The 21,560-nt window shown below is 46.4% G+C and overlaps 1 protein-coding gene across 1 annotated transcript in view; it reads right to left on the reverse strand.

Annotated features, from left to right (window-relative positions):
* Positions 1-21,560, reverse strand: part of LOC118791176 (lysosomal-trafficking regulator-like) — an 81,726-nt gene that overhangs the window by 48,278 nt on the left and 11,888 nt on the right. The window contains 3 exon segments of the mRNA XM_036548462.1: positions 167-257; positions 3,597-3,789; positions 12,464-12,555. Coding sequence (XP_036404355.1) covers positions 167-257; positions 3,597-3,789; positions 12,464-12,555 — 376 coding nt within the window.

A 21,560-nucleotide genomic window follows, 5' to 3' on the forward strand; every position in this document is an offset into this window, starting at 1 on the left:
GTACTCAAACCTGAAAGTTCTGAGTCGAAGTTCCTTAATCACTGCACCACACTGCCTCTGCACCCCGGACATTCATCTCATCTACGGGAAGTCCTCTGTGGGGCTGAAGCTGTGAGAGCGCCAGCCGGTGAGAGACTCCCCATGGCGGAGAGCAGGCAGGACTCACCGCGGGTCTTCTCCTCCTGGACAGGGATCCTCCACACCAGCGGAAGCAGGGACAGCAGCAGCGTCAGCAGCTCCTCCCTGCAGGTCACCTCCTGAGGAGGGCAGGGACACGGCACTTCAGGGACTGGTCCCCCCCGCCCAAGAACACACAACAAGTGTGTGCAACTGTGATTTTATTCCCCCCAAGCCCTACGGGATTCTATCCAACCTGACCACCATTAACTGCCTGGCTTACCTGAGCCCAGAGAAGGGGGGAAGCAAAAAACAAAAAAAAAAAAACTCTAAAATGATCTGTAGTTCCACTGGGCTGGGGTTGGGTGTGCGCACCGACAGTGTGGCAGTTCTGGCATAAATACTGCGGCTCCCTGAGCCTCAAATGACGGGGCATTCCTCACTGGGGGGAGAACAGGACCCCCCCCCACACACACACACGTGAATTAAAAGCAAACATGAACGACTTGCAACGAGATCCCTCTTCAGTCGGGGGAGATAATGGGAAGGGGGTGTGTGTATTACAGGAACTGCATGTGAGTAAGATTTGCAGACTTGATTTTGACTTGTGTGTGTTTGTGTGTGTGTGTGTGTGTGATTTCATCGAAGCTGACACTTCAGCAAGAGGCCCAGCTACCGAGAAAGGATAGACATGATGGGGTTCAGAGAAGCACCAGCTCTTCTTTCAGGTAACACAATATAACAGCAAGCATAATGAAGACAAAGCAAGAAGCAAGCACCATAGACGTCCGTGCCTGGCTGTACACACACACACAGACATACACACACACACACACACACACACACACACACACACACACACACACACGTACACACATACACACATACACACATACACACAGACACACACGAACACACACACACATACAAACACACACACACATACAAACACACACACACATACAAACACACACACACACACACATACACACAGACACACACACATACACACAGACACACAGACACATACACACACATACACACACAGCAGGCCATTCACAAACATACACTAGCTCTCGGGAAATCATATTTCCTGCCTAATCTGAATGTTGACAAACAAGTGAAATACTGTGATATTTGGATCTCATTTAATATATCAGAAGGCACAAACAGACTCTAGCAATCTGCACAAAGAAAATGATTTATTTTTCTCTACCAAACATACTGATTTTTTTTCACATTCCAGACAAGTCATTACATATCTAAAGAACAGAGATCGTTCTAGTTGAATTAAGTTGGGAGCGATGACACAGTAAAATCAGCTTAAGTACTGCAACTGCTGGCTGCCTCTGCCATTTGGAAGCACTGCACTGCAGCAACGAAATGAATCATTCCCTTCACATCCTGTCATTTACGGCCACTGCCCCTATTCACAGCAGCGCTGAAATATCTTCTCCGTTCACCACGCGCCGCTCAGGACAGAGAAAGCTGGCGTGCTGTTGCCATCAAAGTCCCATTTTCTGAATCGCATTGAGGGAAAGAGCCACTTCTCAGATCTGGCAGTGTTGGATCTGATCTCACTTGCGTGGGGCATTAGCGTTCATGCCTCTGAGGGCACACATCTCCTCTCCCAATCCCTGGGAGCACTCCACGGAGTGAGATCAATACCGGGGGGAGGGCTCCGACACAACTGCAGAGCGGGAGCCGCTGCCAAGCCCTCTCTGACTTTCAGATTCTAAATAGGGAACCAACAAAGACAGGCTTCATCTACAGAGTTCTGTTTATTCGATGTGAAGTGGACTGCCTCTCTGTGTGTGTGTGTGTGTGTGTGTGTGTGTGTGTGTGTGTGTGTGCGTGCTGCTCTCAGCTGGGAGTGTGGGACTATGTGACAAGCATAGACAGGCACGCTCCTCCTTCTTCTGGATGAGTGAATTCAATCATCTGCGATTTAGGAGGAGAGGGTTTAAGCAGCAGACACACAATACCCACACACAAGATGCGCATACTCATATTGACACACACACGCACGCACGCACGCACGCACCCACATGCACGCACACTGACAAGCACACGGGCTCAAAGAGACAAACGCACAAGCGCGAAAGGACACCCGCACGTGCACGCACGCTAACGCACTCGGACACACGGGCAAATGCTTTTTCTTTGATGGCCTGAGGCTCCGAGAGTGCTTCTACCGGGGGACTGTGAGACGCGCTGGGATCTGGGCGGCTGCTCGGGCAGATCAGACATCTGCCCAACGGTGGGCCTATCCGGGCGTTCGCAATATAGCATATATGCAGCTGGCCTTACACAAACACCTGCAGTCAACCCGGGGCTTGCAATTCCAAGGAAACGTAACGGGGCGAATATCCATTTCAGGCGTCTGACACCTAACCCAAGTGTGCTGGGCCCCAGGCACTAGAGGTAATGCAGTTCAGGCTACTTAGCAAGCAGGCTAGGTAGCTGCGATTACCTAGCAACAGTGTGTGTAATGGGTTTGGAGGTTCCGGAGCCTCATCATAGTGCTGTTGGTAAGTTAGAAAGTGGCCGGCAGATATTTTCACCAAGCACTCTACGTTCTTTCTCTCCTCCGTGCACATGAACATGAAGCGATAATCAGACAGATTGTATCATCAGACATATGTACATTTTTAATAATTTCACATTTGAATTGGGTTCAGAAAAACAAGTATGTTTGTAAAGCCCAAGTTTGAGTCATGCCGTGTTTTCTTGGGATCTGGTCCATTTTGGGCTTAAAATTCATACCCAATCTGTACATTTTATGTTTAAGGAGCTCAACAGGCTTCTACATGTTGAAATATATCATTACGCAAAGCTTCACAGAAACTGTCATAATACTGTTTGTCACATTGTAATAATACACTGGGTGTTTGTATCGTATTTTTTCCAAGTACAGTAATACTGAAAATTTTGTACATTGCTCCTGACAGAACTGAAGCCCGTGGCGTAGGTGCAGAGACTGAATTACCAATGTGGCCAGTGGCTTCTGTTTGTTAGCTGATACAGTCATGAGATGTGCAAGAGTAGACCGCTGTGCTGATTTTTGCAGCAGAGTGCTGCGTTAATGGAGGTGTCCACAGGTGTTTGTGGTGTGCGCGTGCGTGTGTGCGTGTGTGTGTGCGTGTGTGTGCCTCTCTCTCTGTCTGTGAGTGTTTAATACCTTGAGAGATACTTCTCTGTCTTAGTAATTATTGGAAGGCTGTCGCACATAGAGCAGACAGTGCTATATGAGCTCTTAAACACAGTCTGGTATGACAGATCATAATTCTTACATTACGTATTTGCAAACAAACACAATGGAACACATGATGCCAGCTTTTACAATCGTTCTTGTAACTTCTAGCATTTAAATCTTTACTGTAACTTGCATGTTTGCACTGTGAACTGATATAAGGTATGTCTGAGTATGTGTGTGTGTGTGTGTGGGCGTGTATCTGTGCAATGTGTAGTTACCCCACCTGGTCGATAACGGACTCCAGGGTGCTGAGCAGGAGGAAACCCCGCCCCCTGACCAGGTACTCCCCGAGCGCCGCCATGTGACTCTCCTCCTCCTCCTCCTCCTCCGCCCGCTGGGCCACTGTGCTGCACAGCTGGTGCACATCTGTCAGGAACTCTCGGGCCAGGGTGTTACTGGCACCACTCATGTCCGAGCTGTGAGAGAGAGGAAGGAGGAGTGTTACAAACAAATACTCTATACTAGTGCACAAATACAAACATTAGGCAGCTAAATCTTTACTGAAGTTTGGCACAATTTCTTGCTCAGATTCACAGCAGGCAGCTATATCTCATGACTGTGCTTCATCATAGACATCACACAGACAGATAATAAAAATACATCCAAACGCAAGAGTGTGAACACATCTTCATAACTGGCAGGAAATGTGGTCCAAACAATACGATTTTCTACGAACGTGTGTCGGTCGTCAGCAATAAAGTTTGCACCAGATCTTTTTTGGCTTGAAAATGTCGAACAAGCACTTTCTCTTGCTAGCAAATTTCAGATGGATTCAGGTCTGCAACTGATGTCAGCATCTACTTTTTCCTGAGAAGCCTGTCTGGAAAATGGCATCAATAACCATTCGGCAGTGTCTTTCTCTCTTGAGGGCAGCTCTGAAATTGTTAACTAGCGGTGCTTCTCTGTGAACTTCTCTGAGAACACTGAAATTTGCATTCTCATTTATAACGTTGATTGGTTCAACTCCAGCGCCTATGAATCTGTATGCTTCCTGCTGTCTACTGATGGTAGCCTCTGGGAGCATTTTCTCTCCAGCCTCAAAAGGTGACTGGATGATTCCAGTCATTCCAACCAGTGCTGTGGCTTTGAAATAAGAGTGTCAGTTTTCTCTTGTCTTGTATCACAGCCAGGTTGGGTTCACTTGTTTCTTATCTTGCGGGCATAATTCCATCTACGACATAGAGCTTCCAATAAGACGCACATCTTCCCATGTGAAAGCAAATGCCTTTTACCGTTTCAAAAATGAGGCAAATGCTGTGAATCATCATACAAATGCAATTATGCAAGAATATTACTGATTACGTCTCTCAGGGCCAACAGACGTGAGCTTTCAGAGAATAATATGAGGGGCGTGATGGCTCTCCCCTGATGTAACCTAACCTGAATCATCACAGTGAAGTTTTCACTACACAGTAAACCAATTACGCCTCAAATGTAAAAACAGGAGAGTTGTATTAAATATCCTGAGGGCGTACGTGAGTAACCCTTAGCAGAGAGAGATTTACCGTTATGTAATAAGCATTAAAAAAAAAAAACCCTGAAAGGATTGAGCTGTACTGTGTTTTTCACACAGAGAAAGCCCAAGCAACAGATTATGTGACGGCACTTCTTATTGCCACACCATACTACTACTGTGAAAATACGGCACAAACAGCTGTGACAGTAACAGCGCCCTGAAGATGTCTGGTTACCGCTTTACAAACCTAGACAGGTATTCTAGGTTGGCTTGCCATCGCCAGTATTCACAAAAAGATACCATTTTGTTAAACAGAACAGACACATCAAAGAATACCAGAAAATTCTTTTTACATTATTATGCAAATGCAAAGAGAGCTCCTATGAACTGAAGTCAATTAAATACACACGGCTAGTACAACATTAGTTTCAATTATACATGCTGGACACTGCTGCATATAAAATTTCAATGCTCAGTTCGGAGGAGAGATTATGACCTACTTGGCTTTACAGCTCAATCCATTAATCCCCTGTTCAGTTCATGATTGCAAAAGTGAGTGATGTCATTCCTCCCGAGCAGAAGTTCGCTATCCCGCTACGTGTGCTACGCGATCCCGGTCTGTCGCCTTCACGCAGCAGCAGTCCAGGCCAGCCTGAAGCAGCGGCACGCGGGAAAACTACGCGCACAACACGCCCCTCCGACGCGGCTCCTACCACAGGCAGCCCACGCGGGGCGCGCACAGGGCCTCGCCGATCGACCACAGCGCGGGCGCTTGCACCCCTGCCTCCTGCCTCGCCGAGCGGAGAATCAGACGCCGGACACGCTCCTCTCCGTTCATGCCCCGCGGCGCTGCTCCCGCGGAGCCTCCGGGATTACAGCCTGTCTCTCCGCGCGCCCCCACTCCCGCCCCCGCTCCCGCTAATGACCGACCTTTCTGCTCGCCGGCGCAAATTCCATTAAATCGGAATTCAAAATGGAAGCTTCCCCAGATTTGGAGCTGATCAGTGCATCACATGAAAGCATGTGATGTCACATGGGCCTGGCCCCAGAGCTGTACATTGGACAGGCCCCCCGCTCCCGTGGCCTGCGCTGTGAGGTCGCGCCTGCTACAACTTTCACTTCCTCACCCACCCCCTCACCCCCAAGCGCTAGATTAATAGCTTCCTGACACTGTCCTCTTTCATTCATTCATTTGTTCAGGGTATCGTAATGACCTGTTTTGATCCTTTCGGTCTAGAGGTCTCATCGTGGCCTAGTTTCTCAAAGTTAAGTATGTGGTTGGCCTTTGTACATCCTTGGAGGCCTGGTTAACCCCCCCTGCCCCACTAAAAAAGTAGACTCTGAAGGAGGACAGACAATGTTCTGAAAAAACACAGTGGCTACATCTGCTTTGCAAACTGTTCTCGAGGAAAATGAAACTGTTATTGGTTGTGTTTGTTTCAAACCATTAGTAAATTCAGCAACAGCAAACATTGACCAAAAAAGTAACATGCTTATCTTTAGCCAAACAACTGAAAAGCTGCAAGACTGAACAGTCCCCTAAGATGTGTTTTTGGAAAGTTTCAACCAAGGGCACAAATATCAAACACAACAGCTGTGTCACTCTGTGACAGTGGGAAAGCATACAAGTGTCAATACTTTGTCTTTCTTCGCTCTGACTGACCAAAGCCTGACTGCCTATTGATTGGACTCTTGCAGCACCACGGTAACCCAGATGCAGTGTCCCAGAGAGGATTACTAAGGTTCCACAGAAGCCATCTCCATTCTTCACTGGACCGTATTCAAAACACATCGCTCTGCCTATACATGATTCCTTTTCTACCTGATCTCTTGCCTGACGTACTGTAATACTGAAGATTGGTAATCAGCACCCCCTTTTAGTTTCACATTGAGAAAATGCTAATATAATATAAGGCCTGCAAAGCTGCCATGAAAGGCCATATTCTTTTGTGTTCCAGAATCGCATCACCATCTGTAGCAGTGAGAGGATCCAACAACAATATAGCATGGAAACGTAGCATTTAAAGATATATTCTTTGCTTTTTTTAAATAACATAATAAGTCTAGACTAGCGGATACCCGGTTCTTCAATACTGCAAAAACACTGACAGCAATGATAACTCTTATGAAATGATTACTGATGGAAAGATGATGGTGGAAACTGATTAATCCAGTGGATTCACTTAAAAAAATATAAACTCACGAAGGGTTTATAATATTCTTGGGATTCACAGGAGTCAGTGATTTCTGGGGCCATGCCGCACAGCTGTCACTCAGACTCACTGCTCCTTAATTCCCCCGAGTGACTCATTCCAGTCACTCCGCCGATCACTTCAGCCAATCCACACAGCTACGATTAGCTAAAATAAGATAAGCTCACATAATCTGTCTACCATCTGAACAATATCTGAGCAGTTTCCCTGACGGCGCTACCTTTAAGAGTGGCACTAGCTGAATAGCTGTACCCATGATTGCTCTGCATCCTCACCTTAAGGCACAGTCATATTCATCTCCGATGCCGAGCACCTGCCTCTCCATACAACAAAAATATGTGTCCCCTCTTTATGGAGACAGCACTACCCATCAACCCACCTGTGTATGCCTCTCACATTATGGGCATAAAACTAAGGGACATAATGTGATTACTAGAATACCTTAACTGAATGAGATAATATAACTAACTGTGTCCTCAAACAGACCTTGCTCTCAGCTGAGAACTGTCTCATTGTGGAACTGTACACATCCTGTCCCCGTAGTGTCGCTGTACTTACTGTATGCACTTTTGTACGTCGCTTTGGATAAAAGCGTCTGCTAAATAAATCAATGTTAAATAATATAGTAAATGCTGATTACAGCCAATAACAAATGTTTCGACTGTTGAAATGTACAGAAGAAAAGGACATGGTTAGAAACGAGATACAAACACAGGGCAGAATTCAATACAGAGTATGAATTCAATCACAGTACAATTTGTTTCTACACAGAAACCGCCGATACAAAGCCCACACAACGCATCTTACAAAAGCAGAGGTAGAATTACGTCAGCTTCGGAAGCGGCACGCGAGGTAATGACACACATTACCTGTAAACAGAAGCTGATGAACCGACAACGCAGGGATTTTTCCCCTCAATACTTCCCGACCACACTCCCTACCTGACTTCATTGGAGCGCCACTAAAACCTACACGTCTCAGAGAGAACTGAAAGCAAGTGGTACGTCTCAGGTGAAAGAATGTAGTTTCATTTTGGTGCCGCCTGGATCACATGATGAGTTAATGAGCAACTGCCAGCGCAGAACTCGCTGCGCCACTAACATTACAGCGTGACCTTAAGTATCCCATGGTGCAAGAAGCCACAACAATCCTCTGCACTGACAAGAAAGGTAATGGTACGAGGCATTCATTGTTATTAGTGACTGTAGAGAATGTAAGGACTTTTGAACGTCGACTTGTTTCTTTGAATCCCGGGTCAAACTCAGTCAATCTGTATGGATTCCTGTGACGATTTTGTGCGAAGACACATTGTAAAATGTACAAGTCAAACTGAGTGATTTTTTTTCCATGGTAAAGATGCATGTGAAATTTTCTGAACATGTCTTACAATTATTAAAGGGTTGCAGCCAAGAATCTGAGTACAGCTTTGGTTGGGTTTCCTGATCATGTGAGATGATCTAAAGTGACATGAGGTGCAGAAACGCTGACGTACGGAGGTGAAATGGTGAAATACGCTTTAGAGGTGGATTGTCGACGATTCAAGGAGCGTATAGCAACAAATCCTAAAACAGCACCGTGTTTTACACTGATTAGCTGATGTAAGCGATGGGATTAAAAACCCAGGTTACAAAACTGCCTCAGGTTACAAAACCCCTAACTGTTCTCAAAGTACACTTTTTCCTTTAGGAAATAAATTTTCACACGTAAAAAAGCAGTACTGTCTGAGACTGGCACATGCTCTACCAGACCCCATGGTCACATGCTCATGCATGTCCATGCAGCTTTTTTTAATGGACTGATATTCAGGTACTCAAGTACTTTGATGCTTTTTGTTCATTGCTGTCTCTCTACCCTATAATTCAATTCAATTCAATTCATTTTTATTTGTATAGCGCTTTTTACAACACAAGTTGTCACAAAGCAGCTTTACATTGTTCCCAGGCCTGAGACCCCCTGAGAGCAAGCCTAAGGCAACAGTGGCAAGGAAAAACTCCCTCTCAGGAAGAAACCTTGAGCAGAACCGGGCTCATGGGGGGGCCCATCTGCTTCTGGCCGGCACTGGGCAGATAGAATTAGACACAAAATTATGCAATGTACATTTGTTATTGACAAACAATAGCAGTTAACAGTAGAGTGATTATAAGAATGTCTCCTAGGATGTCCGGGTCTTGGAATGCAGTTGGCTTTGATGGGCAGGGCAGCGAGGTAGCAGGACTGGAAAACGAGATGACCTGCATAATGTTAAAGTGATGTATAAGACCTGCAAAATGTTAAAGTGATGTGAAGTTTTTGTTTTTTTATGTTTTCATTATTGACGGTTAACTTTCTGACAGTTTCTTGGCTTTTCTTGGATCTGCTTTAGGGAATGGGTAAAATTTCACATTTTGGCGTTTGCGCCGGTGCGAAAACAAACACAGGCCTATGAAATGCTCACCATTACGAGAAAGAATGAGAATGAACGAAATCGCATTTTCAAGAAAGTCAGTGAATGCCACGAGTGACGACGTTGATGGGGGAAACCTCTGTTCTGACGCGGGAATCGCATTTACGCAGTTGTAACCCAACCCGCACGTTCTGCCGAGTGTTGCCGTCAATAGGTACCGAGACGCTGACGACCAGCTGCCAAATCGACTCGATCAGCCCAGGAAAAAAAAAAAAAAGTCAAGAGTGACAAAAGACGAGGGACCCTCAGGGTCAAGGCTTTCAGTACGAGTGCAGAGAGGCTCTTTGACGCAGCTCTGACTGAGCGGTCCTCATGTACCTCGGCCTGAGAGAACGGCGCGTGGAGGGGAACAGTGTTTCCCAGAAACGGCTCAGCCGTTAGCGGGACTCGCACCGCATTTTACGGCCTCTATATAGGGTTTACGCTCGCAGGCTGTCCTGGCCCCTTGATTCCGTAATCATCTTGCAATCATGAGACGGTGATTAGGGGCAGAGAAAACAAAGATAATGTGTGTTTGCATGTAAAATTACCAGTGGGGGCATTCTCCCGCTGACCCGAAACACTGTAAGCTTCCCTTTGACTGACAATTTAACCCCATCATGGACACATCATTTAAAAATATTAATCCTTTTTATTTGACCCCCTCATTGGTAAAAAGAAGTTTTCTACTTTGTGTTTAAGTAATTATCTACTTGTATACAACTCTGTACACAGCACAGTAAAGGCATGAAAACAATGCCATGTTATTCAGATTACAAATAAAATCAATGGCACATACAAAATTGTGGTGACAGATTTTTTCAAAGATTAATGTTGTTGTATATTCTTTCTGGAGGTTGATTTGAGAAATATTCAATCTGCTCACAGATTTTATGTTTTCTTTAATTGTCATTTAGTGTTGGTGTACCTCATATCATTTTTTTAATTGACTGTATGCAGTTGTCTACATATACATTTTGCATACATGCACATTTTGTGAAAGTACTTTTACAATGTACACAGGACGGGTACACTGTAAGGTATATTCACATACACAAACTAACTTAAAATTTACTTCAGATCTGAGCATTTATGCTGGATCACTCCTTTACACAGAGTATGTAATTTCACCCTGTTGCTTGGCCGTGTATTCAGTTGTGTATGGATACAAATAACGTCATTATGTCATTACAAATAAAATTAATCCCTAAACATAAACAAGCATTATCTTAACTATAATTTACCAACTTTCAGTGAGAACGAAAGAGTGGCAAGCTTAGAATTCATTACTGTCTCAGTACGGCATCCGTTCCGTATTACAGAATTCATCTTGCCCAGTGAAAGTAAAAGCACTCTTACCTTCTACAGCACAGACAGCTGAACTGAAATCAGCACCTTCCAATGGAATTCTGTGTCCTCTCTCAATGTGTATTTCACACACGCACGAAAAGCGGGGTCGAAACCAATCGGATTAGTACTCTCACTTTCCATGAAAGAACAACCTACTACAACAGCCTTACGCTAATTCTAGCTCAGAGTACATGTGACCTGGGAGGAAACCTCACTCTGAGATAAGCAGATAGCATAGACTAACAAGACTGAATATAAAATGTTTATTGGGCCAATGCTGGGTGGTGAACCAGTTTGAATTTTGCATCCATTTATCGTCACCAACACAACGCTGATGAGCAGTTTTGTTAGTTCCTGGTTGTCATGACAGTATTGTGTAAATATCCTGATGGAGCTGTGTGTACATGCATGTGTGTGTGACAAATAACAAATACATGTTAATGCAAACATTTTTGTGGTAGAATGACTTATATATAGGTATATTTATATTCTGACATATGACATATGTCTTACCATAATTTGGTTAACTGTGGGCAATACATTAATTCACAAAGAGGATATTTTATTGCAAGTCTTACATAGCCAATAAGTAATTATAACATAATTCACATACCTCACATATGTCTTCCCATTACAAAAAAGTTTTTGTTTGTGCTTCCAATTTGTAATAATTTGTGCAATCTGTAATTTTTTTTTTATCTTGAAATTGTTTTAGTTCAAAATTCAAAGTACTCTCCTCTTGATTTTCACTCACCCTTTCTAAATGTAACCTTCCCTTTGCAAACAACAGTTATCCAGTGGTCATTTCGATATAATATTACACTATGGATGAATGTAGGTTGTAATGTAGGTGTACAGTGTAGCATAGCACAGGTGGCAGTGTAGGATAGTGGTTAAGGAGCAGGACTCGTAACAGAAAGGTTGCTGGTTCGATCCCCGCTGGGGCACTGCTGCCGTACCCTTGGGCAAGGTACTTAACCCACAGTTGCCTCAGTAAACATCCTCAGTGCATCCAGCTGTATAAATGGATAACATTGTAAAGAACTGTAACCTATGTAAGTCGCTTTGGATAAAAGCATCTGCCAAATGAGTAACTGCAAATGTAGGTTTGTCGTGTCCTGCTATAACTACCAAAGCTACCATGCCTGTATGTGTCCTGCAATAACCAGCATAAGGACTATGCATTACACTATATTACTGGCATTTAGCAGACGCTCTTATCCAGAGCAACTTAGTTTTTGTTTTTTTTTTTTTTTTACAATGGTATCCATTTATATAGCTGGATATTTACTGAGGCAATTGTGGGTTAAGCGCCTTTCCCAAGGGTACAGCAGCAGTGCCCCCGTGACTATGCCTGTATGTGTCCTGCTATAACCAGAACGACACTGTCTTACAGCTCAATGTCTGAGGCTACTGTTGCCCAGGGCAGGGAGAACGTGTCTGGGGCCATGGATGCTGAGCTCACTGTTCTTTTGCGAAACGGAGCGCTAAAATCACACAGGGCCCCCTAATCCCGGTGCCTTGGTTAACTCCTACTGGAACGCTTCCATGAACGTGGGAGATGGACAGCCACTGACAGGGGGAAGAATAACGAACGGTTGCACTTCAGCACGGACCAGCCGAAATGCAGCGCGAAAGCGAGAGCCTACCAGAATTTCACGTCATCCCCGTTTTCCAGGCTCTGGAGGTGTCGGGCGGCGTGGAAGAGGCCCAGGAAATGCTCCAGATGCTGCAGATTGACCTGTGGAGGAGAGAGCATTAGCCGGGAGTGCTTAAGGGCTACCCAATGGCTGCCATTAAAAGTCCTTTCACTACACACCGCTAAACTCTGCATCACTGGATCGCCAGCCAATGGCCAATGGATCCACACAGTCCACTCTGACATTATTAAAACGGGTACAAAAAAAACCAGTGTGTGAAAAACAGCAACTGTGGCAGAACTCAAGCGTACGTTACATGTTTGGATAGCTATATTACAACCAACTGTACAACAATGGCAACTGTGTGCGAGTTTAAAACTGGCTTATGAATACTAAGAGCATGTGCTTCTTCCCTCCTTTTTTTCGCCAGAGCTTCTCCATCTCGGCCCTGTGACCCATAACCCTCGGCTTTGCCAGTGGTAGTTCTGTTTCCCGCTCCCTTCCCAGAATGGAGTTTGACTTGATTAAGTGGAACTGGCGCTTCTCACATGTGAGAATCTGAGCCAGGTCACAGGTCTCCTCAGTGCACGTCCTACCGAGGCTGCAGTTCAGACTGGGCGGATCCCCCTCCGGCGCTCTCCGTCATGGGGCTTAAGCTGGGAGTCCTGTGACTGTCTGAGCGCTGGGATGCCAATCAGACAGTCAGCCACCAGCAGGGGGCAGCAGGCCAGTCTCTTGCCCCCCCGCACACACTCTCTCCCAAGGCCCATGGAGGAGGAGCTGAAGACAGAATGATTACAGACTGTCGAGTGTGTACGCGTGTGCATTTATATTTACGTGCGTGCTTGTGTGTGTGTGTGTGTGTCTGTGGCATGGGTGTATGAATGTGTGGGTGTGGGCGGAGTGTGTGTGTGTGTGCATTAGGGATGGTAAGATTCACCAATTCGCATCGTTGCACTGGCATAAAAGTTTACAATGCGATTGCCCCGATTAAAAGTGCACCAGATACAACTTGGGATGAACTCGGGATGCATCATTTCTAACATCTTTGCATCAGTAAAATCCAATTTATTTATATATAATTATTAGTAGAGGCCCTATGCCTTTATTATTTAGAAATGTGACCAATAATTTTATATTTAGATTGATTCCTCCTCTATAAAATGTTTCTCAAGCGCTCTCTCTCATCTCCGCTGCTGTCAGTGGCCAATTCTAGTCAAGTCTCTCGGCCAAGTCTCGCGCGAGTTGGAGGCGCGTCCGGACGAGTCACAGATCATCATGGAGGAAGTAGAGCTGCACGTTCCACCAAATTGCTACAAATCAAATGTTTGGCGACACTTCAGATTTTTCAAGAGAGACTGACAATTTGACAAGACGTGTGCAATTTGCAAAATATGCCATGCCACTATAAAGTACACAGGCGGCACTTTTTTTAGTTAATTTATGATTTGCTGTCTACTTAAGAAGAACCAAAGAAATAAAATCAAACTATCTGTACCATACTGGATTGCATAGCATCATATTCTTTTTGCATCGCACTGTATCGCGTTTAATCGCATCGTGTTGATTCAAATCGTGTCGAATCGCACTGCACCACAACAGGGGTGAATCACATCGTATCGCATTAGTAGTTGCTTCATATGCATCTTTAATGTATCGGATCGTTGGCATCGGGATGTGTATCGCATCGGCCTCAGTGATGGAGGTGCAAATCCCTACTGTGCATGTATGTGCAGATATGTGTTCTTGTGTATGTATGTGTGTGAATACTCCATGTAGTCCTCTAGGGCTAATTCCCATAGGAAACGATATGTGACGAGTATACAGCAACACGCTCCTTCCCCCCCACTGTTAGGACAGAGAGGCTGCAATTACAATAATCAAGTAATCCTGTAGCACCGAACGCTGTGTTCCGTTCAAAGGCAAGCTACACGGGGACCGAACTACAGCATGGTCTGCCTGGACCAGAGCTGACTGAACGCCTCACGCAACACACACAGGTCATGTGCACATTACGCTTCACATGCAGCAGAAGGAAGCAAAGAGTATGTTTTAAGGCCACGGAATGGGTAAGCCTGTACATTCACCGCATTACTTTACGGACGACACGCCAGCTGCTTTATTCTCAGAAAGAATAAAGAATCGAAGCAGAATTAGATAAGACACCGCCCGGTCAGTATCTTCTGGGTGTCACAACCAATAATCATACGTGCAAGACTCTCATACACAGAGACCACAGCTCAGGCAGAATACAAATTCTCCTGCCCATTCTCATCGGCGAACAAACGCTAGCGGTACACCTCCGGTCCAACACAACAAAGAAAATGCTCCGGATAAACGACACAGAGTGGCATGTCTGTAATACCAGTCACTGCCACTGCGATGGGGCCATCTCGCGCATCCACCGCATAATGTTCTGCAGCACAGTTGCTGCTGGAGAGAAAGCAGAACTTCTCACCAACGTTACATACTAGATTGCGCACCGACCAGAGAGCTGACTCATCCTGGAGAACATACTTGAGCTGAATGACACTGCAAACAGATGGAGGCCGACAGAAAAAGAAATAAAAAAAATTCCACAGAATTTCAGCAGCCTTGCACCCCGCGCACAGTTTAAGCACCCCTCTCCCTTCCCATTGTTTCTGGTGCGTCACTGTAGTGGATTCTGCAAGCCAGTCATCAGCTCTGGAAGGACGCCTCTCTAGCTGTCAAAGCAGTGAAAAGAAAAACAATTTAGATGAATAACCATATCGGTTTATCCTGAGAGGGCACGGTGACTCAGCTCCCTTCCTTTTGAAACTGCCCGTTTTTTGCGCTCGCCGTCTGGAGAGGCGAAACACAGCGACATCCATACTCGTGTTCCTACCGCCTCGCCCGTGGTGGCAGATGCCAAACGGCCGCGTGTTCAGGGGAGTTTTTTTTTGGTGCGTGAATACGGACAGCTGGGACACCTCGGCTGTCTTGGCTGGCCTATGGCAGCGTCCTCTGGCTGCGCTGCCGACCGTACTCATCAGCAACTTCGAAGCCTCTGAGCGGCCACGCTAAGTTGGCTGTGACCGCACCACATCCTGCTTCAAGGGCTCTGCTGTGAGGGGGGGGGGGGCGCTCACAAGACCCCTGGACGGCCACTCCCTCAACTGCCTTCGGCGGAGGTCAAAAATCACTTTCTCTCTACGCTCAGAGTTGACTTTAAGGCATGCCGCGCATTCCGGTGGGCCTGATTAGCACAAATCCTGTTAGCACTGACGGACAGGGGTCGGGCGGGTCTGGTACGACACGGGGGTGAGGGGTCAGGCTGCGAGCGGGTGCCTGCGCGGCTGCGAGCGGGTGCCTGCGCGGCTGCGATTACCGGCTCTGCAGGGGCTCCCGGGAGAGCTGAGAGCAGGTGCCGGAGAGGGGGGAGGCTACGGCCACTCCCCTGGCCAGCAGAGGGCGACACTGGAGTCGCTGCACATGGGGGGGATGGAAGGGAGAGGAGACGGGAGAGGGAGGATGGAGTGATGGAAGGGAGAAAGAGGGGAAAAGAGAGAGCGGAGAGCAAGAGCAAAACGGGCTGTGGAGAAGCAGGATAGGAGAACGTTACGGACGTGAGGGGCGGCGGGTGACATGGTAAGGTAATGGTCAACCCGTCGTCACCTCTGGGAAAGGCAAGCACAATGCGAGCCTTTATGCTCATACTTTACAATTCCCATTGCACTCCAGTGCAGAGGTGCCTTAACTGCACCACCCTGTGTACCCTGTACCAATGCGCTAGTATTACTATAAATACCTAAGAGGTTTTATTTCTGAGGTGTTTTGTATGCCCAGTTACACACCTACATGGTCGTAACACTTCAAAACGATGATGAGATGGTGAGGAAAACCTAATCAGTACAAGGTCGTGCCTTTTGCTATTTCAACATTTGGAAATTAAGTTACGTTTCCTAAGATCCATGGAACAAACAGAAATGGTGACGGACACCTTAGTCAGTAAGAGCAAACACCAGGATATTGTATTTTCTCAGGGGATGTCACAAAATTCTGGACAGTTCTTAAAATGCACACAATAATTAGCCTCTCCCGAGTGCTGACTTCTGGTCCCTCTCAGTATGTTCTAAAACAGCATAAAGGAACTAAGCATATGGCAGCAAAACAAAAATAAGGACACAAGGAACCAGGAACAGGGCCATGAATCATTTATTCTGCATCCAGCTCAACTCCTTTGATATGAAACAATGATACTGCCTATCTGAAACACTGTGCAGGGCTGGCAGACCGAAACAGGGGGAAAGTTCACTAAGAGTTCTGTTTCGGTTGTTTTCTCGAGAGTTAAGGGAGCTTATTTAATACGCAGCAGGGCAGACGCATCGACTAACAGAAGGCTAAGGCCTCTCTGTGGGTAATCAAGAGATGATGACACAAATTTATCAAGCAAACCGCGCTCATTTCTGGTTATGTCATGCTAAAAACTGGAAACTGGAAGCGGAAACTGAGGAATCCTGGCAGGAATGTCTAATGTCAGAGCATTGCAAGAATGTCAAATGATGGACGCCTGACCTCCCTCTAGGTCTGGGCCACCCCTCTGAATTACTGTCTAGAAAGATCACACCTATGGCTTCCTCTGGTCACCAAACAGCAGCTAGCTGTAACTTTGAGCATTGCTCTGTAAGTCACAGTCTGAGACAACTATCGCAAAATTACATCTGAAACCAAAAGCAGCGGGGGCACACGGGACTATCTCAAGAATGAGTCCAGTGTGAGTGACTGCAGCATCAAAATAAATCTACTTAAAACATTTAGAAAAATGGAGTCATTCCAGAGCCATTGCTTTGGCAACCAAACACAAGACGTTATTTGCTTGCCTCGAAGGAAATGGGAGAAATACTTACAGTGAACACTGGAGACTTTTGTTTGGTTTTTTTGTGCACATTCTCAATGCCAAAAAGAAGAACCATCAACCATACTTCTGTGGTTCTTATTTATTTGGCCCAGTGGTTGACTGATCAGAGGTGGACTTTTCGTGCCCTGTTGTTTTTTGGCATAAGGCTGTCAAGTCGGTCTGAGCGGCAGTTAAAACCGGCTTTGTGTGTGGTCACAATATCTGAGCTGCTGAAGTTGCCTGCAGCCAGTGTTTCTGCTAGCTGAAGTCTGGCAGCGTTTGGGGCCGGGTATTGATTTTGCAAAACATGAACGGTGCCAAGATCACAGCGCAGAGACAGTGTGAGCTCTCTGGAGCTGGGATTGAGTCAGTGCATGCGATTAGTCCACAGAGCTGCTATATGGCTCCTTGTGAATGATGCTGAGAAAGACTCACCATGAGGCAGCGGCCAGGAACAGTCCTGGAAAGAGTGAAAGGTCTTGGGGAGTAGGACTGCACTTTAAAACACAAGTGTATCACACTGTAGTAGTATAGTCTATGACGAATCAGACTGAGAACTGGACTGAATATATTTCCACAACAGGTCGCAGGAGTATCCAGGTGACAGAGTGATTAATGACACCATTAGCAATGCTGGGGACTAATTGACTTGTACGATCTGAGGGACTGGGTAATATATTTTATAATGTAATATAATGAAATGCAATATAATATGACATAACATATTACTGGCTAGGTCACTCCGCCCTACAACTGCAGGGCACCTGGCTGTTTCCGTCTTTAGTCACGTCCTCTGTCTGCTCTTGCCCTGATGTGCTGGAATGAGCTTCCCACAGCAGTCAGGACAACAGTCACTGCCAACCTTCTGTCGCAGACTGAAGGCCTCTTCAGACTGCAACTTGGCTCCAATACCGAAGCATAACTCACCTCCCTTGTGTAGTTTAACTGTAGTGTATGCTGCACTGCATTAATTTATTGAATCTTGTGCTCATTAGTTAGCACAGCACGGCGTGAGGCGCCTAACAAATGTTAGTCAGTGGTAGCCTGTACCGGCATTCATACAACTCTACTGGACGCACTCTATTCACTTTACTTGCAAGCTGCCTTACCTTCCAGTTGGATAAGAGCATCTGCTGAATGAGAAATGAATGAAAGACAGGCATATGACAAGCATAAAGGTCAAAACAAAATAGCACGGCCATCGCTGTTCTCCGATCAGCCTCTGCACAACACTGTTGACAGTTTATGACTGCCAGAGGCTGAGAAGGAGGGCAATGCTTCTGCGACAATCCCAGTGCTGAAGAGGCGTCGAGCGCTTGTGGTACGATGAGTGCTGAACTCTGGTGACTCTGAACATTGCTCCCGCGCTGTCCCGTCACCGCAGCGTGGTGTTACTCTAGGGCAGTGTGCTTATTTTGTCACAGAGCATTCAAGACTCACAATTCCCATCTGCATAATTAATGTCCTCAGGCGGGCGAGAGCAGCTCGGCCAGCGTGATAATCCGACTCCTCATGATCAGACATAGGGGGATCTGTGTTGTGATTTTGTTGTGGTTGCTGTTTTTGTTTTTGTTTTTCTGGTCTTAATTTAATTCTGTTTGTACAGCTAACGAGCATCGTGAGGAAGCCATGACATCCTAGATTTTGTGCAGGAATAAAATGGCACTGTGACATCTCTACCCTTGCATCCTTCCACGTGACTATTGGGTGATTCTGCCCCGTGACCACAGTGTGACCGTGGGGTGTTTCTGCCCCTTGACCACAGTGTGACCATGGGGTGTTTCTGCCCCTTAACCACAGTCTGACCGTGGGCTGTTTCTGCCCCAAGACCACAGTGCGACTGTGGGCTGTTTCTGCCCCATGACCACAGTGCGACCGTGGGCTGTTTCTGCCCCATGAACACGGTGCAACCGTGAGCCGTTTCTGCACCATGACCCAGATGCGACCATGGGCTGTTTCTGCACCATGACCACGGTATGACCGTGGGATATTTCTACCCCCGTGACAACTGTGTGACCACGGGGTGTTTCTGTTCTGTGACCACAATGTGATCGTGAGGCATTTCTGCACCATTAACCCAACCTGTCTATGGGGTGTTTTTGTCCCAGCCGTACCTTCCATGCCTTCATCACGTCTTTGGATGTTTAATGTCCACCATTCTCTCACTGAAACTCTTTCTGTCTGGTTAACGCTGTGGTCGCAGTGGATATACAGCTCATGTCTTACAAAATCCACAGAACAGGAGGGCCAAATATGCCCAAATATGGATGCTGTCAGAGAACCCCTGACCTGACTGCTCTTCTGTTCCTTCCTGTGTCATGGGTACTAAATGACCCCTTCCTCTCCAGGATCCCCCTGGCTGGGTCACGGCTGGACACTACATCAGATCTGTTCTCCCTCTGCCCCCGTCTCAGGTCGCGGGTTGAAAAGTTTCCAAACAGGTCAGTGAGAAAATCTGAGCCACCCAAGACTAGAGTGAGATGAATTATTCACACCAGTCTCAATTAGCAGAAGAGGATGGAAATACAGGAGGGGAGAGGATGAGCGGAGAAGATCCGCACAGAGAACGAACGCGGGCCAAGGCTGTGGCTTTATGGGAAAAGCCGCCACCTTAAACATATCATGTGCATGTTCATTGCTGAATTCAACAAGACGAGGTGTAATAAGATTTTAAACCTATATGATTCCATGTCTGGCTCGCAACATATGCTTCATGGGATGGAATGTGCTAAGCAATGCTACAATGGCAGTTTTGACTGACTTCACTGGTATAATCTCATCCCGATCTGCTCATAACTGACAGCATTGGTGGACCTTGTTAGTCTCCTCTGAAATCTCTCGGAGATCTGCTGCTGCGTGGAGTCATGTATGGGCCAGACATATGAAGCAATATGCTTCCTCTTTCCCACTTTCTCTATGCGGTGGTGAAGAACACCAGCTCTCTGAGGCTAGCTATTACAACACAAAAGCACAACAAGGTGAAGCACCAGCTCAGACAGGAACCTGTGGCTATGCTTACTCATACACTCTCCCATGATCCCCCCCCCCAAAATTCCCAATTCCCGTGCTGCCTATTTACCCGCCATTTGCTCCCTCCCCTTCACCAATCCACACTCGCATTCTCACTTTCTCTCTTTTACCCATCCCACTCTCCAGAAGCCAATCGACCGTGTTTTTTTCATCCACTGGGGTGCCTCCTGAAGCAAGCAGCTCGGAGCCAAGGCTGCAGCAGCCCCTCCGCGTGACTTCACAGCCCTGCGATGACTCACGGCCCGGGAGCACACAAGCTGGGGACGCTAAGGACGCTGGGGACGCTAAGGACGCTGGGGACGCCTGGAACAGCACTACTGTGGCGGGGCCCTGCAATGCAGCCAACGTCCATCCGATTATTAACTAAATAAGACAAGATGTGTGGTCTGCTCTGCTACACCGTGTGACAAAACTCTTGAGCGTTCAAGAAAAGAAAGGCAGTTGATGTGGCTGCGGCAAAGGCGGACAGCAACAAAATAATAAATACAACAGTACACAGTACAATGACACCACAGTTGCACACAGAAGAACAAACACGATATGAACTATAACATCATTTAAGGAACTAACTTCAGACTTCAGTCCGCTGTATTCATCATTAGACAACAGGCACCTCACTGCCTATCCAGTAATGTTCTCAGACTGATGTCCTGGCTCCGTGCAGTTTATTTCACAGAACCGCAGTAATTGGTGACAGAACGACACCAAGATACTTCTGATGGCTGCACGCAAAGGTCACAGTAACACATTTCATGCAGCACTTCAGGTGACAGCTATCACCTCCCGCTTTGGTGGCTCTTGCGGTTCGACACTGGTTCGACAGTGCAGCAGACCGTGATCCAAAGCTTCAACAGCAAGGCTATAGATACAAACAGAAGTGGCTCCAAAGTGGCATCAGACTTATTTCACATGCACTCCCGATTTCCAATTTCAAACAAAACCTTTACACAGCATGCAAGAAGGTGCCAGTTTAGAAGCAACTTCATCTCCCCCCCACAAACTTTCTTCGAACTTTTCCCAGCCCAAGCCTTGACAGAAACCTGCAGAGAGCAGGCTGGTGCTGGTGCTCTGCTGAATTATTATTGACACAATCCAGACTACTGGTATTTCCTTTGCAATAGCTATTCTTTTGGAATGCAGCAAGCACCTGCTTTCGGTATGCATTTCAACTCACTGGCAAGGCCCACTCTTTCTTTATGAGCCCACAGACTATACTCG

Source organism: Megalops cyprinoides, chromosome 1 (genome assembly GCF_013368585.1).
Source record: "Megalops cyprinoides isolate fMegCyp1 chromosome 1, fMegCyp1.pri, whole genome shotgun sequence".
Taxonomy (NCBI): Eukaryota; Metazoa; Chordata; class Actinopteri; order Elopiformes; family Megalopidae; genus Megalops; species Megalops cyprinoides.